Source organism: Puma concolor, chromosome B1 (genome assembly GCF_028749965.1).
Source record: "Puma concolor isolate L17-30 chromosome B1, mPumCon1.1.hap2, whole genome shotgun sequence".
NCBI classification, from domain to species: Eukaryota; Metazoa; Chordata; class Mammalia; order Carnivora; family Felidae; genus Puma; species Puma concolor.
The window spans coordinates 51450188-51474323 of NC_141670.1; the positions used below are offsets into that span (position 1 = coordinate 51450188).

A 24136-nucleotide genomic window follows, 5' to 3' on the forward strand; every position below is an offset into this window, starting at 1 on the left:
GTGCTGCTACAAACATTGGGGTGCATGTGCCCCTTTGAATCAGCACTCCTGTATCCTTTGAATAAATACCTGGTAGTGCAATTGCTGGGTTGTAGTGTAGTTCTATTTTTAATTCTTATGAGGAATCTCCATACTGTTTTCCATAGTGGCCGCACCAGTTTGCATTCCCACTAACAATTCAAAAGGATTCCCTTTTCTCTGCATCCTTGCCAACATCTCTTGTTTCCTGAGTTATTAATTTTAGCCATTCTGACAGGTGTGATGTGATATCTCATTGTGGTTTTGATTTACCTTTCCCTCATGATAAGCGATATTGAGCATCTTTTCATGTGTCTTTTAGCCATCTGGATGTCTTCTTTGGAAAAGTATCTATTCATGTCTTTTGCCCATTTCTTCACTGTATTATTTGTTTTTTGGGTGTTGAGTTTGATAAGTTCTTTATAGATTTTGGATACTAACCCTTTATCTGATATATCATTTGTAAATATCTTCTCCCATTCCATTGGTTGCCTTTTAATTTTGCTGATTGTTCCCTTTGCTATGCAAAAACTTTTTATCTTGAGGTGCCTGGGTGGCTCAGGTGGTTAAGTGTCTCACTCTTGGCTTTTGGCTCAGGTCACAATCTCACAGTTTGGGAGTTCAAGCCCCATGTCGGGCTCTGTACTGATAGCACGGAGTCTGCTTGGGATTCTCTCTGTCCCTCTCTCTCCGCCATTCCACTCCCTCATAAATGTAAATAAATAAACATTTTAAAAAAGAAACTTTTTATGTTGACAAGGTCCCAATAGTTATTTTTTCCTTTATTTAACCCTTGCCTTCAGAAACAAGTCTAGTAAGAAGTTACTGTGGCCAAGGTGAAAGAGGATGCTGCCTGTTTTCTTCTTTAGGATTTTGATGGTTTCCTGTCTCACACTTAGATCTTTCATCCATTTTGAATTTATTTTTGTGTATGGTGTAAGGAAGTGGTCCAGTTCCATTCTTCTGCATGTCACTGTCCAGTTTTCCCAGCACCATTTGCTGAAGAGATGGCCTTTTTCCATCGAATACTCTGTCAGGGGTTCTTTATTCTGTCCCATTGATCTATGTGTCTGTTTTTGTGCCAGTATCATACTGTCTTGATGATTACAGCTTTGTAATACAGCTTGAAGTATGGAATTGTGATCCCTTCAGCTTTGGTTTTCCTTTCAACTTTGCTTTGGCTAATTGGGGTCTTTTCTGGTTCCATACATATTTTAGGATTATTTGTTCTAGCTCTGTGAATAATGCTGGTGTTATTTTGATAGGGATTGCATTGAATGTGTAGATTGCTTTGGGGACCATAGACATTTTAACTATATTTGGTCTTCCAACCCATGAGCATGGAATGCTTCTCCATTTCTTTTTGTCTTCGATTTCTTTCATAAGCTTTCTATAGTTTTCAGCATACAAATCTGTTATCTCTTTAGGTTTATTCCTAGGTATCTTATGGTTTTTGGTGCAATTGTAAATGGGATCAATTCCTTGATTTCTTTTTCTACTGCTGCATTATTAGCGTATAGAAATGCAACTGATTTCTGTACATTGGTTTTGTATCTTGTGACTTTGCTGAATTCATGTATCAGTTACAGCAGTGTTTTTGGTGGAGTCTCTTGGGTTTCCTATGTAATGTATCATGTCATCTGCAAAGAGTGACAAAAGTTTGTCATCTGCAAAGGTTTGACTTCTTTGACAATTTGTATGCCTTTTGTTTCTTTTTGCTGTCTGAATCCTGAGGCTGCAACTTCCAGTACTATGTTGAGCAACAGTGGTGGGTCTCTCTCACTACTGTCAAAATTTTTTCTTTCTTTAGTTTTTTAAGAGTTTGATTATGATGTGGCCTTGGCATGGATTTCTTTGGGTTTATCCCGGGTTCACTCAGCTTCTTGAATATGTAGGTATATGTCTTTTGCCAGATTTTTAAAAAAAGTTTCTTGGTGTGTTTATATATTTATTTATTTTAAAGTTTATTTATCTTGAGAGAGAGAAAGTGAGAGAGAGCACGAGCAGGGGAGGGGTAGAGAGAGAGAGAGAATCCTAAGCAGGATCTGCACTGTCAGTGCAGAATCTGATGTGGGGCTCAAACCCACAAACCCATGAGATCATGACCTGGGCTGAAATCAAGAGTCACCTAACCAACTGAGCCACCCAGGCACCCCAAAAGTTTATTTATTTTTTCAGTAATCTCCACACCCAGCATAGGGCACATGCGACTCACGACTACGAGATCAAGAGTCGCATGCTATACTGACTGAACCAGACAGGTACCCCTGTCTTTTGCCAGATTTGCAAATTTTTCAGCCATAATTTCTTTAAGTAATTTTTTAAGGTTTTCCCTCTATTTTCTTTTCTTCCAGGACTTGGGATGACATAAATGATACATCTTTTGTTATAGTCCTATGGGCGCTTGACACTGATGCCTTTTATTTTTTTATTTTTGTTCTGTTTCTTTCTTTGTTGTTCAGACTGGGTAATTCCTGTAGTTTCTATCTTCAGGGATACTGATTCTTTCCTCTGTCATCTTCATTTTGCTATTAAGCCCACCTAGTGAGTTTTAATTTCAGTTAATGTATTTTATCTGTTGTTTCTTTGCTGAGACTTTCTAATTTTTCATTTATTTCATGTCTGTTCATAACTGTGGAAACATTTTTATGATGGCTGCTTTAAAAATTGTTCTCAGGTGATTCCAACATCTTGGTGTGGGCATCAGTTGATTGTCTTTTCTCTTTCAAGTTGAGATTTTCCTTGTTCTTGGTATGATAAGTAATTGTGATTATATCCTGGACATTTTGCTATTACGTTATGAAACTCTGGATCTTACTTAAATCTTCTTTTTTAATAGACCTCTCTCTCTGACACCATGCCTGTAGGGGAAAGGGGGCACTTTGTCATTACTGCAAGGTGGGATTGGAAGTCTAGGTTCCTTATTGGCTTTTATTTACAGCCTGGAGTGAGAGGAGTGGCTGGTTACTGCCTTGTGAGATTCAGGTTCCCTATAGGTGATACTGTTATTTAGATTGTTAGTTTTGTACTTGGTGAAATAACCTGAACAGTCCCTGGAATGTGTATTCCTTATAGTTAGCTTCTATTGTTTGTGCTCTTTGTGTTTGATAACTTATTTCATGATGTGTATGTTCTCACTAGCCCTCTCTAATCACCAACTTCTATATGATTAGTGTTTACCCTTAGCACAGTGAATAAAAGATTGGAAGCGAAGAAACAAGAATATAGTTTCTACTTTATTAACTTTGAAAATTTATTTTTTAAAGGAGGGAAAAGCCTGTCTGTGCAAGGTTTCCATTTTTCCCACTAATAATATGTAACATGTTGTAACTTATTTTTAGAAGAGGTCGGTGTATTAAAAATAGAAGAAATGGATTTGATGGGGGACTTGAAACATTTCAGTGATAAAATATTTCATTTGCTAACTCACACCTATGGTTTCAAGTTTATAACACTGATCTTAAAGATGATGCATATGACTTTAAAATAATAGATTTTTGGGATTCTTAATGGTCATCTGTGCAATAGTAATGACAGTGCCAAATCCTAGGACGGAATCACTTACTAACTGGTTGATCTTAGGGAAAAACTCCGCAACTCTAAACATTGACTTTTCCTCTCAGAAGAATGGGTGTCATAATACCTAAATCGGAGGTTGTTAGGAATATTAAATGATGTAGTACACCTGAAGCCATTTAACTGAGAGCTATTACACAAATACGAGAGATAATTATCTAGTCTAGCTACTTCAAGCATATGACTGTGATGGGTAAAGATAATGCACCTGATTCTGTATGATTTGCAGGGCTGTGTACCCATAGACTAGGGGTTATATACATATACCTTTAAAATGCTTTAAAAGGTCTTAATTATGAAAACTTTCAAACATATCGTGAGGTACTGAATAAAACAGAGTAAATACTCAGGTACTCATTATCCCAAATTAACAAATACCATATTTATTTGCTCCAGATCTTTTTTTTTTTTTTTAAAGAAAATGAAACATTAGGAATATAAATAAAGCCCCATTCTTTCAACCCTGAATTGGTGTAGAACATTTCTATGCACATTTTTGTAGTATTACTATGTATATATGTAACTATGTTTTGCATAATTTAAAATGCATGTAAAATGATCTTCTACTGTAGCTGTCTTTTTCCTGGATAGAATTAGATATTTCTGAGATTGATCCATGTTGTTACTACAGGTCTGATGCTGCAGAGCATTTCATTTTAGTTTATCCTTTCTTCTGTTGTGGCCATTTCACATTTGTCTTGTGCTAACCATGCGATGATGGACACCCTGCACATGTCTTCTGTACATATTTGTGGTCTCAAGGGGAATTACCTAGAAATGGAGCTCAGTTGCCAAATATGTCAACTTTACTCAATAATACCAAATTATTCTCCAAAGCATTTGTACCAGTTAACATTCCTGCACTATTGTATCTCTGTATCTCCTATACCTTTGCCAGTACTGGTGGTATCAGACTTAGATATTTTGGCAATCTGATGTGCAAGAAATATTTTGCTGTTATTTTTGTTCATTGATTACTTAGTGAGTTTACCCATCCTTTTTTTTTAAATTTAATGTTTATTTATTTTTGAGAGAGAGACAGTTTGAGTGGGGTAGGTGCAGAGAGAGAGGGAGACACAGAATCTGAAGCAGGCTCCAGGCTCTGAGCTGTCAGCAGAGAGCCTGATGTGGGACTCCAACTCACGGACCATGAGATCATGACTTGAGCCAAAGTCAGATGGTTAACTGACTGAGCCACCCAAGTGCCCTTTACCCATCCTTTTTTAAAAAATGTTTATTTATTTTGAGAAAGAGAGAGTTTGTGCGCCCACATGAGTTGGGGAGGGGCAGAGAGAGAGAGAGAGAGAGAGAGAGAGCATCCCAAGCATTCTCCGTGCTGTCAGAGCAGAGCCTGACACAGGTTTCATTCCACGAACCATTTTGCTCATAACCTGAGCCAAAATCAAGAGTTGGACGCTGGATGCTTAACCAACTGAGCCACCCAGGTCCCTGCACTTCCTTTTATATCCATAATTTAGGTTTCCTTTTCTTTATATTCTCTAATCATACTCTTGGCACGTTTTTCTTTTAGTTTCATTCTTACTAATTTGTAATTATTACAAATATATTACAGTTCTTTATTACACGGGTTAAAATATCTTCTTCAATCTTTGACTTGTTAATTTTCCTTATGGCAGCTTTTGAAATCAGCCATGGTATATGTTTGACAAATTAGAATAGTTCCATTTTTTATTTTCAGAGATGATTTTAGTGGTACTACTTACAATCCATGCTTTTGGATGTGGCAGGGAGGGCTAGTGAGACTAACATTTCTTTTAATGTACCAGAATTGTATCTCCTTAATTAACATCTGGAGGATAAAATTTCTTAATTTCCACATAGACTGTTGGTCAGGTGAAGTCATGGGGCAGTTTCAGAGCTTCTGAGCACCAATCATTGAATTAATGACTATTGTGAAGTTTTATTTTGTTATTTGCATAGCCTCTTATAGCACACCGATAACATGGGCACATTCCCATTGCATCAGCAGCCTTAGCAGATAGGAGTTCTCGAGTCCTTAGAATGTTCTGTTGATCTTATTACAGTGGTTTCTATACAGTGAATAATCGCGGTGCAGTAAGCACTTTCTCCTTTCTCTAACCAGTCATCTTGCCAACAAAATAACTTAATTGAGAAATGCAAACTGTTGGGGCAAGTGGAATTGAGTTGTGGCTGAGGCTCTTTGGGTATCTTTTGTTGTGCAATCAAGTAGCACTTATTCACCAACTTCACTTGCTATCCTGCCTAAAAAAATCCTACCTAATCTCCCAAATCATTTTGTAAAACAAAAGAACACACAGAAGATTGAGAAACCAGGAGGACTGGGGGAGTGCTGGGTAGTAGGGCCCTCCCTCTTCTTTCCTTGCTAGTTACTATTTATATGTGAACTGCTTTGATAACTATATATAATCATATCTCTGTTTTAAAATCTGAGTGTGAAAGTATGCTCTCTTCACTATACTGGCAGGCATTTTGCTTATTCAGGTCATTTGGCACCCATGCCCATAAGATGATAGTTTGTCGTAACCAAGGGTCAAGTTCTAGGTAGAAATGAACAACTGATGGAAAACTGGCCTGCAATCCAAATCTTCTTTTCTTTTTTAATTTTATTTACATTTATTTATTTATTTTGAATGAGAAAGAGAGCTAAAGTAAGGTAAGGGCAGAGAGAGAGAGGGAGGGGGAGAGAGAATCCCAAGTAGGCTCTGTCCTATCAGCAAGGAGCCCGATGTAGGGCTTGACCCCACAAACCATGAGATCATGACCTGAGCTGAAATCAAGAGTTGGTCACTTAACTGACTGAACCACCCAGGTGCCCTGCAAGTCCAAATCTTAAGGAAAAGCTCCTGGTCTGGATTTTGCAGATTTGCCTTTCTTAAGGGCAGTGGCCTTGTGCTTCCCTCAATGCATGTTCGCTTTCTTATACTTGCTTGCTATTTAGTGCAGTGAATGAGCCTCAGACAACACAGAAGGAAACCAGCTGAGTGTCCTGTCACTGGCTGAACTTTGATCAAAGTCTTCCTTCTTCCACTTACTGAATTCTTCCCTGGAATCAGCAGTTGGCACCAGTCACCATCTCTGTACAACTCCTTCACTATTTAAAAGTTTTATGGAAAACTTCAATAAAGAATGTGTGAAAAGATTATCCTTTGTTTAATTGCAAACTCTGTTTTTTCTATGTTACTTATGTTACTATAATCCTCTGAGACACACACACACACACACACACACACACACACACACACACCCCATATTTCAGGTGTGAGAAAATTGAGGCTCAGCGAAGTCAAGTGCCTGGCTTAGTGACAACCTCAGGGCTCAAATCAAGTCTTCTGCCTCCAAATTCCTTGTTCATTCCATCATATGGCATTTGTTCACCCTGTGATGGGCTTGCTAGGAGAAGAGCAAGTTGCTACTATTATACTAGCTCTTCCCATATACCACTTGGGACTGTGTGCTTAGGTCAATCCCCTGCCCTCCGTTCATTCGTTCAAGTGGTCAGTCCATTTATGTAATATCTGAGTGTCTGTTAGAGCTAAGTGATGAGGATACAGTGATAGACCTACACACTGCCTTCACGGGGCTTCTTTACTGGTGAAGAAAGACCACACATAAATTCAATCAAATGTAATGACAGGTATGACAGGAAAAGAAGAAGATCCTAGTTTAAAAAGCCTCTTTTCCTTCTTCAACATAAAGAGAGAATAAAAATTCAAGTATTTTAGAGAACATGGACCTCTTGGAATGTGAGAGACTCTTTTGCAGTTTTTTAATATGACACTGACTAGAGAGCCAGAGAATAAACAAAGAGTCCAGAATTTTAGAATGCTAGATATCATGTAGTTTGCTTCTTTGTAGCTGAACCAATGGGAGTCTCCTTTTTTAGCCTTCTGAGAAGCAGAACTAGAATTTCTGGGCAGCTGTTTCCCATGCCAAATAGCACCTAGCAAAGAGGTGCATAATAAATTATTCTGTGGGTCTCTGACTCAGAATATTCTCCTCACTTAATCTTCCACCTGGATTCCTTTTAATGCTTTGGAATAACAGATCAGTGGAGATGAGCTTTGTTTGGCTATTTCTGGATGTAAGCATTAGGAAAGAAAAAGAAAAAGAAAACCACAAAAACCCAATGTGCAGTTTAAATAAAGAAAAATGAGTTTTATTTCCAAGAGAGCTTTTGCCATTTTATTAATGCTTATTCTCCTTTAGAGAGCTCATTATTGAACGGAGTGTGACAGTAGTTTACCATGGTGAATGTGTCTTGTCTGGGCCAGGGGATGAATTAGAGCGTTGATAAAGGCCAGAGGAGGGGGCGGAACTGTACCTAAATTACCCCTAGATAGTTGCCAAGCTATTCTACTTTTTTAAAGACCTCTAGAGAGCATCCTTAATCGCCTCCAGTTTCCCTTTTCAGTGTTTAATACCTTTGCTGTCAGGAAATTCTTCCTCATATTTAACCCAATTTTCCCTTGCCACAGCTCCATCCCATTTCTCTTGTTGTCCTTGGCGGTGACAGGATAGCAGGTCATTATCTTGTTGGTAATATCCTTAATGTCCTTGAAGGGCATCGGGAAGTTTCTCCTAAGCATACACGATCCCCAGTGAAATGAAACATGTTCCTTTTCTCTACCCACCCCCCCTTCTCAAGGGTCCTATTTGGAAATATAATCTTTGACATTTTGCACTTAAGTATCTGGTCTAAATATTCACACCAGGCCTGTCTTGAGACATCCATTGGTTCCATTCTTATTCCAAGAGCAAGATTGTTTGGTCGCTTCCCTTGCTATTGGTTCATTCCACTGGCTGATCTTTGCTGCCTGCCCTCTAGGTGTGAGGTGCCATTCTGGAGGCTGAAGGGGGTGTGACAAGGAGTTTCTGTCTCTGACTTACACTTACAAAGAGGGACTCTGGTGCTTCTCACCATTCATAATCTCGCCACAGACTGACAGTTCATGGATTGGGCCTGCTCTTTTCTCTTTTCCATGAAAATATTTTATTCCAATTCACATTTTGGTACATTTAGTACCTTTTCCTCAGAAATATATGGTGTGTCAATGAAGTTGGCAGTATCAGGCTATTAGTGTGCTCCTCCCTCTTGATTTAATTTTATGAATGCCACAAGGGAAGTTGGAACATACAAACTTTGCTTCACAAGTGATGGGTGAACATGTGTGTTTCCCATGGGATTTCTGAACCATCCTCACAAGGGGGTGTGATTGATCTTTTATCTCCCCAGCACTTCTCAGAAACATGTGACATGTTTTAAGCAAACTTCATGACCGTTGGTTGGTTGTCAAGTAAGTTGTTGGGAAATTTACTTTATTTTGTGGTTGTTGGTTTCTGTCTCCTTATTCCTTTCACCTAAACACAAAAGCAGCTCAGAGCTTTTGCCTGGCTGCCAGTGTGGGCAGCCCTCCCACCTCGGCTGCCAAGCTTTTAGCAGATGAAATAAAAATCTATTTATAACTGGTCTCTGATGGGTTTCCTCCCTACCTGTGGTAGTGCTCCATCAGCAGGTGTACTGAACAGATGGAGAAAGGTTTTAATTTTTTCAGTTCAATTAGATCAACTCTCCAGGTTCAGACCAGCACATTCCCTTTTCTTACTTAGTTTCTTCCTCTTGGCATTAAAATTGTTGAGCATAGCAAAACACAAATTAAGACCAGGAGATGAAATGCATATAGTGCCTGCCTTTAAAATAAATACTCTGGCAAAGGAACCACATTTGACACTGGACAATGTATCAGTTTTAACCCTTCTCTCCCTAGCACCTAATTTTAATGTTATTTCAATTAATATTTGGAGTACGAAAATGCTGAAGTGTACACATGCTTTCTGTTTCTGTATCATGTGCTTTTAGCATTTGAATTTACGCATTTTGAAAATCTATCATGCTGTTTTTGAAGAACAGTTTGTCTCTGATGGCAATTCAGTAAATATTGCGTAGAATTGAAATGAGGAGCTGAAGTCATTAATTTCATGACGTTCACTTGACATCTTTTTTCGCTGATGGTTGAGTTGTCCAGGATGTGATGAAATGGTAGCACGTCTGAACGTGACCTTACCTAGCTCTGGATTTTACCGTCACTGGCCAGTGTAAGATAGGTTGCCATCATTTCAGACTTCAGCATACTTCAAGGAATGTTCTGCTTACCACATTTGCCCTTAGTAGGTTCTATCATCTCTTATTCACAAGATCCTAGATTGCAGTTAATCCCTGGCCCTTGGATGTGAGGTCAAGGCTGACTGCCTCACTGAATGATTCACGCATTCAGCAGACATTTACTAAGCTCCTGCCCAGTGTTATGACATTGCTGTCACCGAGGCCCACATTTAGGCCACACTGTTTCCTCCAGCACCATCCCAATTATTTAGTTAATATGTATTTGTAGCTGGGTTTGAAACAAGCAAGATTCAGCCTATTTCAGTATATTTTTTATTCAGATATTAATAGAAACAGGCTCCTCTCCCCCACCCCCTTTATTTTGCTCAATTCTTAATTGTTTTTGGGTAATTTTTTTTCACAGATGTGGATTGCCCAGATTTATGGCTTGCTCCCTAGCCTCTTTTCCCATCTTCTTGAAGGCCCAGTAAGATTCATATCAGGGGTGTTTGGAGTGAAGAGAAATTCAAATAAGTTACTGCTGGCTAGAAATAGGGTGAACGGTTTAGTTAGGAGAGACAGTGTGAATGAGAACCACCGCCGTTCACTCATGTCATTGTCGGATGAGTGTATTTGAAGATTCTCTTTAGTTGTTTCCTGTACTTTTTAAAATGCCTCTTATATTTGGACAATAACTTAAATATTATCCAGCAAAACCACTCCTCTGATCCTTCTATCTCCTTTGCAGAATCTGTGTCAAGTGACTGTCTTGGTTTTCACAATAGAGATCTCGCTTTCTTCAAGGCTGGCTGACCTGTGCTATCTTTGGTAGGTTTTTCTATTAAGCTGTGATGCTGTGATCTTTCTTCCTATTACTTTCATGTGCTGATCCTCCTTGTACCTTTTGGGGTCACACAGAACAAAATCTAATTCCAACATGTGGCAGCCTTTCACACATTTGAAAAATATCCCTCTGTATTCAACCATTTATATATGACATGATTTAGTTGCGTGGCTTTCCTCTAACCCACTCCAGTTTAGTGACTTCTTTATTATGGAGTGGCGTGCAGAACAGGGGGCAACATTTTAGCCAGGTGCAGTGTGACAGGTGCCGGGAAAAGCCAGATCATCACTGTCCCAGTCGGAGGTCAAACAAGGCTGAAAGTTTTCTTATTTGCTTGATTTGACTAAATAGGGCATCTTACTCCCCCAGTAGGACAACAGAGTTTCTCTCATATCCAGGGACAGGAGGAGTGTTTCTGGGCTGTGATGGATTCACTTTGATCATCTGGACCTGGCTTCTGTCATGCCTTGGTACCTGCTTACATGGCTGTATGATCATGGTATGCGGATGTGCGGTGAATGATGTTAAATGGGTGCTGAATGACAAATTTGGGGCCATCCGGAATGCTTCTGTGGCCGATGAACATAAATCATTCCACCTCCCTCTGGCTCCTTCCTTCACTGCAATGCTACACCACTGCATAGTTTCTTTCTCACAGGGCCACCTAATCTTGTCTCTTTTTTAAAATACTTTGTAAAAACCAAAGCAATGGGATGCTAGGCTCTCAAAGTATATAAAATAGGTTCCCAGGTTAACTCTATCCATCTCTTCTCCTGTAGCAAGAAGAAACATCATAGGGAGGGACCATCAGATAGGCTTCTTGGTAATTTCTTTCTTTTTTTTTTTGCTTAGCATTAACATATCATGCATCATTTCCAAGGGGAAGGCAATATGACGGGGATGGAAGTATCTTAATGTGGAAATGGTCAGTCTTTCCAGAGGTACCTGGCACAAGGTAGGCACTCTAAATGTTTGCTGAAGGAGTGAATGAGGCAGAAGCTTTTGTTCCATGTCATGGATGCTATTGTTTCAAAAGCTACTGTGCCACGAAAATAGCAGTGTCCTTCAACCTCCTTATGGGTCCTCACCTAATTACCACATTTGGGTGGCTCTAGAATAAAGATGTCTGAAATCTCTATTAAATATGTCAAATCCCCAAGCTGCCGTAGATTAGTACTATTTCTCTTTCACATAGTTGCCTAATGGAGATTCAGCCATACCTAGTTTCCTTTAAACAGTACTCATTTAACAGATAGGTTTTGAATATTTTCCATGTGCTAGGTGCTATGCTGAGAACTGGATGCGGTGGAGAGCAAAAAATTCAGGTCTCTGTCCTCAACACAGTGGGGGGAAAGACCAAATATCTATTACATAGGGGTGTGTGTGTGTGTGTGTGTGTGTGTGTGTGTGTGTGTAATATATCACCACAAATTGTAAAGCACAAGTGCCAGGAGATATATATATATAATTTATATATATATTATATATAAATTATATATATAAGTATATATATATAATTTATATATAATATATATATAATTTATATATATATAATTAAAATATATATATATTTTATGTATATATATATATATTTTTTTTTTTTTAATTTTTACTTTTTGTATTTCAGAGAGAGAGAGAGAGAGCACCTGAGTGGGGGAGAGGGACAGAAGGAGAGAGAGAATCCTAAGCAGGCTCCACACTCAGCATGGAGCCTAACGGGGGGCTTGATCCCATGACCCTGGGATCATGACCTGAGCCAAAAACAAGAGTTGGACCCTCAGCCAAATGAGTCACCCAGGTTCCCCAGGAAAGATTGAGAACATATTTTTGAGCTACTACTATGTGCCAGGCATTTTGCTAAGTACCAGGATTAGATAGAGCAAGGATGTTAAAAAGGAAAAGAAATTTAACTAGGTAGAGTCTATCATAAGGAAACTAAAAATCCAGGTGCAGAGAAATAGAAACCATTATGGCACAATATGAGAAGTCCCATGAGAAGTATTATGAGAAAAGAGCTATTCAATTACAGAGGTAGGAATGACCAATTCTGTGCTTCAATGAACTTGACATTTGAATCAGATCTTAAGTGATGAGTAGAATTGTATCAAGTGTAGAAACCAGAAAAAGATATTCCAGGTTCCAGGCAGGGAAAAGTGTAAGTGAAGACAGAGCCAAAACTACATGGGATACCTGGGGCCTGGCAAATAGTTCTGGGGGCTAGAGCATAGAGTGATGGGTGGAGTTCTAGAAGGTAAAGTGGGAAGGAGGTGGTGTACTTTGTTGAAGACCTAGAAAGTTAGGTCCTTGCTGTAGAGGTAAACCTCAGATGCACAACCTCAGATACAGAGGACATAACAAGGAGAGTGCTATGTCAAACTCTGTAATTTGAAAATACTAGGTTAAATGGATGATTTTCTAAGAAAATAGAAAGTACCAAAATCTCCTTTAAAATAGGTAGGAGAACATAAGTAGGTAAAGTATAATGAAAGGCATAGAGAAAGCTGTTAAGAAATTAGGATCTAAAATGCCATTGGGATTATGTAGGTTATGAAAATCTTCCAGAACACAGGGAAAGAAGGAACATGTTCTTACTCATGCTATTAGATTGGAATAGCCTGTTAAGGACAGTCAGGATAAAAGCCCAAATGTAAGATGTTAGGAGTTTTAAAAAGAGAACTTTTAGTTTCTCAGTGGAGCCAGCACTGTGCTCCGTGTGCTATGTCTTTTGAACACACCATCTCATTTAAGCCTCACAAGGCCCTCAGTGACTGCATATTCTGTGATTACTGGGGGAAACTGAGGCTTTAGTGAAGACTGGCTGGGCTCATTTCATCTGAGCATACAGCCTTTATTCCTCATGTTGTATTTTTGTGGTTGTTCTTTTTTCTTGGTCAGATTTGTCGGCAATTGGTCTACTTTATTATTCTTTTCAAAGACTCAGTCCGTAGGTTTATTTATTAATCCTAATAGATTTTTTCTTCTTTATTTGCATTTTGTTTGTTCTCTAATTCATCAGTCAGTTCTGATACCTAAGTCCCAGCTTTTATCAACATTCCTAGACTGCCTACTTATTTGAAAAGAATAATTTGCCACTATCAGGTAGAGTTTACTCCAGAAACACAAGGATAGTTCAATATCAGGAAAGCTAGTATTGTAATGAATTGTATTCATTCGTTAGAGGGAAAATGCTCTATGATCATCCTGATAGTTACTCAAAACCATTTGATTTAATCCAACATCTACTTTTCCTTACAAATAAAGAAACAAAAGCTCTTTGTAAATGAGATCTAGAAAGTGACTTTCTTCACACAATAGAGTATCTATAAAAAGTCATTAGCAATGTCAATTCCTTGGTGAAAAAAAAACATTCCTACTATAGTCATGACCAGATAAAATGCCTGGCATCTTCATAGTTATTCAACCTTATTTTAGAAATTTTAGTCTATGCCATAAACAATATAAAGAAGTAAATACAAATATTGGAAAGGAAGCAAACCTTTATTTTCAGTTATAACTACCTGGAAAGTTTCTGAAAAGATACTTGTTGAGTGTCTATCATGTGCTAAGCTCCCTCTTGCAAAACTTACAGTGTATTGGGGAAGACATTCAACTAAATGCAATTCCAATTGCATTAAATTAATTAAATGCAATTAATTATTAAATTTTGAAAGTAATATTACATTTAAATTATTAAATAATTAATTAAATTCCAATGAAATGCAATTCTAGTATAGTGTTATAAATTCCATGATGGAGAAAACAAAGTGCTATGGGAACTACCATTTAGTTGGGGCTTTCTTAACTTTGGAAGATTGGGGAAATTTTTCTGTTCTTCAGATTTGCCAAGTTCATTATTGCTTTTCACTGGTACCATTTCCTCTGTCTGGAAACTATTGTCCTTGAACTTTTATGGCTGACTTCTTGGAATCCCCCAGGTCTCAGCCCAGGAGTCTCCTTTTCAGAGAGGTCCACCTTATCTAAAGCAGCCCCTCACCTCTACCAGTCACTCCTTCACATCACTTTTTTTTTTTTTTTTTATTCACAACAAGGTCACTCTCTGTAGTGGTCTCATCTATTTGTTACTTGTTTATTGTCTTTTTCTACTCCCATCACTTAGAATGTAGGAACAGCACAAGAGTTTAGGAACCTTGTTGGTCTTGCTCACTGTTGTATCCTGAGTGGAGAACTGTGTCTTCACCTAGTAGGTGCTCACTAAATATTTGCTAGGCGAATGTTCTGGAAGACAGGAGGTGGAGATAGAGATGCCAGTTGGCAAAGAGGGCAGGGCCTGGGCTGGGTTGGACTGAATGTTTGTGTCCCCTTGACCCCCACCAAATTCATATGTGGAAGCCAAATCCCCAATGTGATGGTATTAGAAGGTAGGGCAGTAACCTTTGGGAAGTAATTAGGTCATGAGAGTAGAACGCTATACCCTTATAGGAAGAGACACGAGAGAGCTTGCTTCCTCTTCCTCTACTCTTCACCATGTGAGGATACAACAGAAAGATAGCTATCAGAAAAGTGGGCTAGACTCACCAGACAGCAGATCAACTAGCATCTTGATTTTGGACTTCCTAGCCTCCAGAACTGTGAGAAATGAATGTTTGTTGTTGAAGCCACCCAGTCTGTGGTATATTTGTTATAGCAGCCTGAGCTGGCTAATAACACAGAATATATGGCATTGATGAGGATAGTTTTTTTTTTGTTTAACAGCTCTGTTGAGATATAATTAACATATAATATTGTATAAGTTTAAGATATACAAAATGATGTTACATGTTAGTTAACACATATAAGGTTAATTAACACATTCATCACCTCACATAGTTACCATTTTTTTGTGTGTGGTGAGAACTTTTAAGTTCTATCTTAGCAACTTTCAAATATACAACACAGTACTGTAAACTATAGTCATCATGCTGTACATTACATCCCTGGAACTTATTTTAAAACTGGAAATTTGTACCCTCTTACCACCTTTGCCCTCTCAACCACTCCCCTCACCTTGTAACTACCAGTTTGCTCTCTGTTGCTATGAGGATTGTTTGTTTGTTTGTTTTAGAGTCTCCATGTAAGTGAGATCATACATACTTCGTCTCTCTCTGTCTGACTTATTTTACTTGGCATAATGCCCTTAAGGTCCATTTATATTGTTTTAAGTGGCAGAATTTCCTTTTTTAAATGGCTGACTAATGTTCTGTTGTGAGATAGATATATAGATATTTTCCAAAGTCCATTGATAGACACGTAGGTTGTTTCCATATTTTGGCTATTGTAAATAATACTACAATAAACATGGAAGTGCAGATATCTCTTTGAGATAGTGATCTCCTTTCCTTCAGATATATACCCAGAAGTGAAATTGCTGGATCATACAGTAGTCCTATTTTTATTTTTTTTTGAAGAGGCTTCATATTGTTTTTCATAGTCACTGTACCAGTTTGCATTCCTACTCACAGTGTGTTAGGGTTCCTTTTTCTTCACATCCTCATCAACACTTGTTATAGCTTGTCTTTTTGATGACAGCCATTCTAACAGGTGCAAGGTGATATCTCATGGTGGTTTTCATTTTCATTTCCCTGATGATAGTGATGTTGAACACCTTTTCATATACCTGTTGGCCATTTGTATATCTTCTTTGGAAAGATGTCACTGGCTGTTTTTAATCGAGTTATTCCCTCATTCATTCATTTATTCATTCATGCATGCATGCTATTATGTGAGTTCTTTATATATTTTGGATAGTAACTCCTTATCAGATATGTAGTTTGCAAATATTTTCTCTCATTCCATAGGTAGGTTTTCATTTTGTTGATGGTCTCCTTTGCTGTGTAGAAGCTTTTTAGTTTGATCTAGTCCCATTTGTTTATTTTTGCTTCTGTTGCTTCTGCTTTTGGTGTCATATCCAGAAAAATCATTGCCAAGACCAATGTCAAGGAGCTTTTTCCCTGTGTTTTCCTCTAGGATTTTTATGGTTTCAGGTCTCACATTTAGTCTTTAGTCCATTTCAAGTTAATTTTTGTGAATAGTATAAGATGGGGTCTAGTTTCATTCTTTTGAGCGTGTTGTTTTGGTGCCATGTGTTTGTGAGTTTTCCAGCTTTTCTCTTCTACTCATTTTTAGTTTCATACCATTGTGGTCAGAAAAGATACTTTATATAATCTTTTTTTGTCTTCTTGAAAATGTTGAGACTTGTTTTGGGACTTAACATATGATCTATCCTAGAAAATGTCCCATGTACGTTTGGGAAGAATGTGTATTCTGCTATTATTGGGTGGAATGTTCTGTATGTGTCTGTTAGATACATTTGGTCTGTAGTGCTGTTTAAATCTGCAGTTTCCTTATTGATTCTCTGTCTGGATGATTTATCCATTGTTGAGAGTGGGGTATTAAAGCTCCCACTATTGTTGTGTTGCTGTTTATTTCTCCTTTTACTTCTTTTAGTATTTTGCTTCTTATAATTAGGTGTGCTAATGTTGTGTATATAAATATTTATAATTGTTATCTTTTCTTGATGGGTTGACCCCTTTATAATTATATAATGATCTTCTTTGTCTCTTTTGATCATTTTAAGATTAAAGTCTATTTTGTCTATATAACTATCACTGCTTTTTTTGGATACCATTTGTTTGAAATATCTTATTCCATCCCTTTGCTCTCAGTCTATGTCCTTAAAGTGAGTCTCTTGTAGGCAGCATATCATTGGGTGTGTTTTTTTAATCCATTCAGCCATTCTGTGTCTTTTGATTGGAGAATTTGCTCCCTTTGCATTTAAAGTAATTATTGATGGGTAAGGAATTATCACTGCCATTTTACTAACTGTTTTCTGTTTTGTAGATCCTTTGTTCCTTGCTTCTTCTCTTGCTATGTTTTGTGTGTGTGTCTGTGTGTTTTGATGACTTTTTGTGGTTGTATGCTTTGATTCCTTTATCATATTCTTTTGTGTATTTACTATAGGTTTTTCCTTTGTGGTTACCATGAGGCTTACATAAAATATAGCATCCTATTTTAATCTTATAACAAGTTAACTTCAATGGTTTCTGGTCTGCAGAAACATTATACTTTTAAATTTTTTTTTTTTTCAACGTTTATTTATTTTTGGGACAGGGAGAGACAGAGCATGAGCGGGGGAGGGGCAGAGAGAGAGGGAGACACAGAATCAGAAACAGGCTCCAGGCTCTGAGCCATCAGCCCAGAGCCCGACGCGGGGCTCGAACTCACGGACCGCGAGATCGTGACCTGGCTGAAGTCGGACGCTTAACCGACTGCGCCACCCAGGTGCCCCGAAACATTATACTTTTATTTCTCCCCGCCCCCCCTTCACTCCCACATTTTAGGTTATTGATGTTACCATTTACATCTCTTTTATATTGTGTATCCAATAACAAATTATTGTAGTTGTGGTTATTTTTAATATGGTTGGCTTTTAACTTTTAAACTGAGCTGTAAGTAAATTACGTACCAGCATTACAATATTAGTGAATCTGACTTTGACTATGTATTTACCTTTACCAGTAAATTATACACATTCCTATGTTTTTAAGATGTTAATTAGCATATTTTATTTCCATATAAAGAATGCTTTTTAGCATTTCCTGAAAGGCTGATCTGGTAGTGATGAACTACCTTAGCTTTTGTTGGTTTGGGAAAGTATCTCTTCTTCATTTCTGAAGAACTGCTTTTCTGGGATAGTATTTTTGGATGATAGGTTTTTTTCTTTCAATATTTTGAATGTATCATTCTACTGTCTTCTGGCCTGCAAAGATTTTATTGAGAAATCTGCTTATAGTCTTATTGGGGCTCCCTAATATGACAAATCACTTTTTCTTGCTGCTTTCAACATTCTCTCTTTGTTTTTGACTTTTGAAAATTTAATTATGTGTCTAATTGTAGCCCTTTTTGGTTCAATAAATTTGGAATCCTTTGGGCTGCATGAACCTGCATCTCCATTTTGCATCCCAAGTTTGGGAAGTTTTCAGCCATTATTGCTTTAAATAGTTGTTCTGTCCCTTTCTCTCCCTTTTTGCCTTCTGGATTCTTATAATGTGTATGTTGTTTCTTTTGGTGGTATCTCCAAATCCTATAAGGTTTCTTCATTCTTTTTCATTCCTTTTTGTTTTTGCTTCTCTACTGGATCATTTCAAATGACCTACCTTCCAGTTCAGTAATTCTTTTTCTACCTGGTCGAGTCTGATATTGAAGCTTTCCATTGAATTCTTTAGTTCTGTCATTGTATTATTCAGGACTAGGATTTTCTTTCTTTCTTTCTTTCTTTCTTTCTTTCTTTCTTTCTTTCTTTCTTTCTTCTTTCTTTCTTTCATGGTTTCTATTTCTTTGTTGAACTTCTCATTTTGTTCTTGTGTTATTTTCCTAACTTCGTTTAGTTGTCTGTGTGTTCTTGTAGTTCACCAAACTTATTTAAGAGGATTATTCTGTTTGTTTATTTATTTATTTAAGTTTTTGATTTTAATTCCTGTATAGTTAACATGCAGTGTTATATTAGTTTCCGGTGTACAATAATAGTGATTCAACAATTTTATACGTCACCCAGTGCTCATCATGATAAGTGTATTCTTAATCCCCTTCACCTATTTCACCCATCCCCCCACACACTTCCCCTCTGGCAACCATCAGATTGTTCTCTATAGTCAAGAGTCTGTTGGGGTGCCTGGGTGGCTTAGTTGGTTAAGCATTCTACTTCTGCTCAGGTCATGATCTCACAATTTGTGGCTTCAAGCCCTGCATAAGGCTCTATGTCAAGAGCTCAGAGCCTGGAGCCTGCTTCAGATTCTGTGTCTCCCTCTCTCTCTGCCCCTCCTCCACTCTCTCTCTCTCTCTCTCTCAAAAATAAATAAACATTAAAAATAAATAAATGAAAGTATTCTGTAAAAAAAAGAGTCTGTTTTTTGGTTTCTCTCTCTCTCTCTAAAGGATTATTCTGAATTCTTTGGTAGACAGTTCATAGATCTCCATTTCTTTTGGGTCAGTCATTGAAGCTTTATTAGTTTCCTCTGGTGGTATCATGTTTATCTGATTCCTTGTGATCCTTGATCCCTTCCATGGGTATCTACACGTTTGAATAAGTAGTCTCCACTTTCAGACTTTACAGGTTTGCTTCAGCAGGGAAAAACCTTCATCAGTTAGCTCAGCTTGGGGTACTGAACAGGTCAGCTGGTAACGTTCATAGCAGGTGGAGCTTGCTGTTTTGGTCTCTGCCTGTGTTCTCAGGGTGACACTGGCTGGGCTATGTGGTTAGATAGGCCTGTTGGCTTGCCTTCACACTCAGGCAGGGGCCACTGGGTGGGCTTCCTGATCTGGCAGAGCTGCTGGCTGTTGTCAGGTGAGATAGCTAGATAACTAGTTATACTCTGCAGTTACTTCTGGTTGAGCAAGGTCACAGACTTTGTTCCATGGCAGGGTAGTTCCACTGGTTGAATTGTGTGATTGGGTAGATATCAGCTCAAGTACAAGGAAGTGTGTGCTGCCTGGAGGATTCATTTACTCACTCAACATTTGGGAGCACCTCTATGTGTCAGAGGTGGGGAAACAAAATGAACAGAGCCCAGCCTACAACCCCATCCTGCAGCAGAACAGAGCCTACAGTCTTACTCAACTGCTTAGCATAGCCTATCGCCTCACCTAGGCAGGCAGTCCAGCTAGAGACCCTGCACATTCTCGGATCATAGCCTGTAGCCCCATGCAGTAAAGGAGCCTGGACAGTTTCCCTGCTTGACTGTGAAGCCCACCCTCTAGACCCACCCAATTTCAGGGCTCCTCCAATCAAGGAGCTCAGCCAGTGACCTTGCCCAACAGCAGAGCATGGCCAGCAACCTATCTGGCCATCCCCAGCCTATAACCCACCCAACTTTGGGGCATAGTCTGCAACCCCACCTGATTGCAGAGAAGAGCTTGACTTCCCTTCCAACTGGAAAGCCCTGCTGTAGCCCTGCTTAAAGATGGAGTCCAGCCAGTGGCACTATCCAGTCATGTTGCACAGCCTAGTACCCCACTCAGCCAGAAGTGACTGTAGAAACCAAACTAGTGCACATGAAATGGTATCTCATTTCAAGCTGAAGAACTTGGACTGAAGCTGAGAACTTGTATTGATCCATAGTTGGGATTTTTCTAGGAGGCTCCACGGAAAAAGAAAGCCCTTATGCATGAGAGTGATGGCAAGTAGATGGTTGAATGAAGTGATGGGCCAGGGAATGAGTTAAAGAAATTAAAGAAAGGACATATATGAAGGAACTATAAAACTCCACTAAGGAGCATAAGGGAAACCTTAAATTAATGAAAGAATCAATATTGTAAAGGTGTCAATTCTTTCAAAATATCATATGCAAATGAAATATAAATCCAGTAAAAATCCCAATGAAAAATTTTTTGAAAGATTTACTAAAAGAATTACAAAGTTCAGATGAAATAATAAATGCATGAGAACACCCAGTGAAGATGAGGACTTATACAGGAGATATTAAAACTTACTATAAACTTAGTAAACAGTGTGGTTTTAGTAATGGGATAAGCCAATGGGCTGATGGAAAAGATGACCCAGTTTAGATAGGAATTTATTTTAAGATAAAGATGACATTGTATCCTCAGAGTTGAAAGCATGGATAATTTCATTAATGGTGATATGGTGATTGGCTAACTATATTAAGAATGTGAGGTTATGTTCTTGTCTCACACCTTCTAGCAAAATAGAGATGGATTAAATATTTATGAGGAAAAATATATCCATAGAACATTAGAAAAGAGACTTTGCAATCATGTGGGGTTTAGATTTTGTGGGAGGGGAGGGAGATCAGAGATACAGAGAAAGCCATGCAAAGACACATGGGACAGAAGGCCATGTGGAGAGACACAAGGAAGACAGATCATGTGAAGATACCCAGAGAAGGAAGACTATGTGAAGATGGAGGCAGAGACTGGAGTGATGCAGCTGTAAATAGAGGGATAGCAAGAATTACTGGGACACCAGAAGCTAGTATGCAGGAAGGAATAATATTTTCTCAAAGCCTTCAGGGGAGCATGGCCCTACTGAGACTCTGATTTTGGACTTCTGGCCCCCAGAAGTGCAAGAGAATAAATTTCTGTGTTGAGGCCACCAAATTTGTGGTAATTTGTTATCACAGCCCTAGGAAATGCATGCAGTGACTAATCCGATTTGATTTGATAGAGGGAGTAGTCAGAAACATTACTGAGTTTTCTAAAAAATTGATACCATAACCTGTATTCGATTATTCAGTTCTTGGGAAGACAAGAGGTTCAATTTCATGGTTAGGGGAATCCTCATAGATCTGTATGATGAATTTGAGATATCTGGACTGGTCCCCCGGGGACAGGAATTTTGTCTTAGTTACCCCTGATTCCCCAGCATTTAGAACACTTAGAGCAGAACATAGCCTACACCCAGTACCTCCTTAAGGAATGAATTAATAAATAGAGAATATACAAAGATACAAACTGTGTCAGTTTTTAAAACGATAGAGTCTTTGGTTTTGGAAAAAAAAATCAACATGTGGTGGGGACAGTAGGACCAGAAGAGCTAAATTCCCTAGGTCCTGCACATGTCTTTAGTCTATAACCCATGGTGGCTTAGAGGGGAAGGAAGTGTCAGTTCATAGTTAGAGCCACTGCTACAATTCAGTGCTGCTGAAATAGTACCTTTGCTCTCTACTGTCCTGACATATGGCTTAAAGCTGCATGTCAAAGAGGGAAAGAACCATCCTTGCAACTAATGACATTAAAACACCAGTTCGATCACAATGTTAGTGCACCAAATAATAGTTCCTTAATTTTACACATTGAGTAAAAATGTATTCATCTGGCAGTTATTGGAAAACATACTTATTGTATGCTGAGCACTGTGCTAGGCTCTAGGGTACAGAGACTAAAAATGTATCTACAGGTTGTTGGGGGCAAGAGGCTAGACAGATACATAATTTTGATATAGTGTGATAACATGCCATTGTTATAAGCTTAGGATCCTGAAGGAGACTGGAGCAAGGTCTGCTTAGGTGGAAGTAGGCATCTTAGAGTTTAAGACAAGAATAAGTTCTATTTGGGCTGTATTTTGTATTAGCAAAATAGTTGGTTTACCTCATGAAATAATTTGAGGGTGCTGAATATTCACAGCTGCCCAAAATAACTATGGCTGAATAATGCCTGAACTTCTATCTTGGAATTTGTCTTGTATATTCCAGGAGTTCTCTTAAAAAATTTTTTTTTTACACTTACTTATTTTTGAGAGACAGAGACAGAGCACAAGTGGGGGAGGGGCAGAGAGAAGGAGACACAGAATCCGAAGCGGGCTCCAGGCTCTGGGCTGACAGCTTAGAGCCTGACGTGGGGCTCGAACCCACAAACTGTGAGATCATGACCGAAGCCGAAGTTGGACGCTTAACCGACTGAGCCACCCAGGTGCCTTTCAGGAGTTCTCTTTTAGAACTGGATTGTTCTGTAGGACTTTATGAGGCGTCTAATTAGGTGTCTCTACTTTGTTGGGGATTGATTTCCCAAGTTGGTCTTGAAGGGAAGAGCAATGACAAAGGATGGAACAGAGGATAGGTAAGTATAGAGGGAGAGGTTAGAGAAGAGGACTCTCTGGGACCAGAGAGAGCACTGGGCATTTAAAGAGAAGGATTGCAAAGAAAGAGAGGAGAGAGTCCCTAGAAGGAGCACCAAAGATAGTTGGGGAAAATCCACAGCTTTCCCTTGGGCTGGGTCTGCACAGTGCTCTCACCCAGCATGCTGGCCAGCCACAATGTACATAGAAAGGGGACCGTGGGCTATGCTGTCCTGAATAACTGTGAACTCTTGGCTCTTCTCTTTGGGAGTGGAGAAAGAGACTAGATTTCTATAAATGTCAGTTTCTATATTCTGGGTATTAGAATGCATTTTAGTTGTTGGGACAATATCTTTGTTAATCCAGTGAAGTGTCTTATACATATGGATAATCAATAATTTGATGGTGTGATGGGAGTACAATCAATACATGTGCTTGCCCATTTACCCAGGCTCTTTGTTGATAGCTGTGAATGTTACTTGCTAGTATTAAAATATTTTAATTTTTGATAACTTGGACTCTCTTTGCTCTGATGAACCAGTTAGAAGTATTGTCAGAGAAAACCCAAATTTGCTGTCATTTTCAGTCATGAATGAATCTCTGATTGCCACAATAAAGAAAAATCCTGGGTCCCTGCCTTCTTGCTTGAATTCACACAAATATAACATTCCGTCTTGATCAGAAGATACCAAAGGTTGAACATAAACAAAAACATACAAAGCACTTCATCACTCTGAGGAGATACTTAATTTTCATCAGTCAGGAAAGACACAGACACCAAATCAAAAGTGTTTACAAGATTTTAGTGAGTCTCTGGTTATTTTATTTGTACTGGCTTTTAACTATATCCCCCGAGCTACTGTTGGTTGGCAGATCTTGAATATTAGCTTTAGCTTTTCTTATTCCTCACTCCTGCTTTGGAGTAATGTCTTCACTTCATTGCCTATATAGCTTGGTAGGTACAATTAGTCACGGGTATGCATTCTTGATTATAGGAAAAACTTCATAGTAATGACTCTGTTATTCA

At 38.6% G+C, this 24136-nt stretch overlaps 1 protein-coding gene across 5 annotated transcripts in view; it reads left to right on the top strand.

The window, feature by feature from the left end:
- Positions 1-24136, top strand: part of MSRA (methionine sulfoxide reductase A) — a 462984-nt gene that overhangs the window by 53993 nt on the left and 384855 nt on the right. Inside the window, exon 1 of one of the 5 annotated variants that reach the window (XM_086703801.1) lies at positions 10989-11040. The exons of the other annotated variants lie outside the window; for them this stretch is intronic. Coding sequence (XP_086559927.1) covers positions 11004-11040 — 37 coding nt within the window. The 5' untranslated portion in view covers positions 10989-11003. Of the gene's footprint in view, positions 1-10988; positions 11041-24136 lie in introns of those variants that run through there. 5 annotated transcript variants of the gene reach the window in all.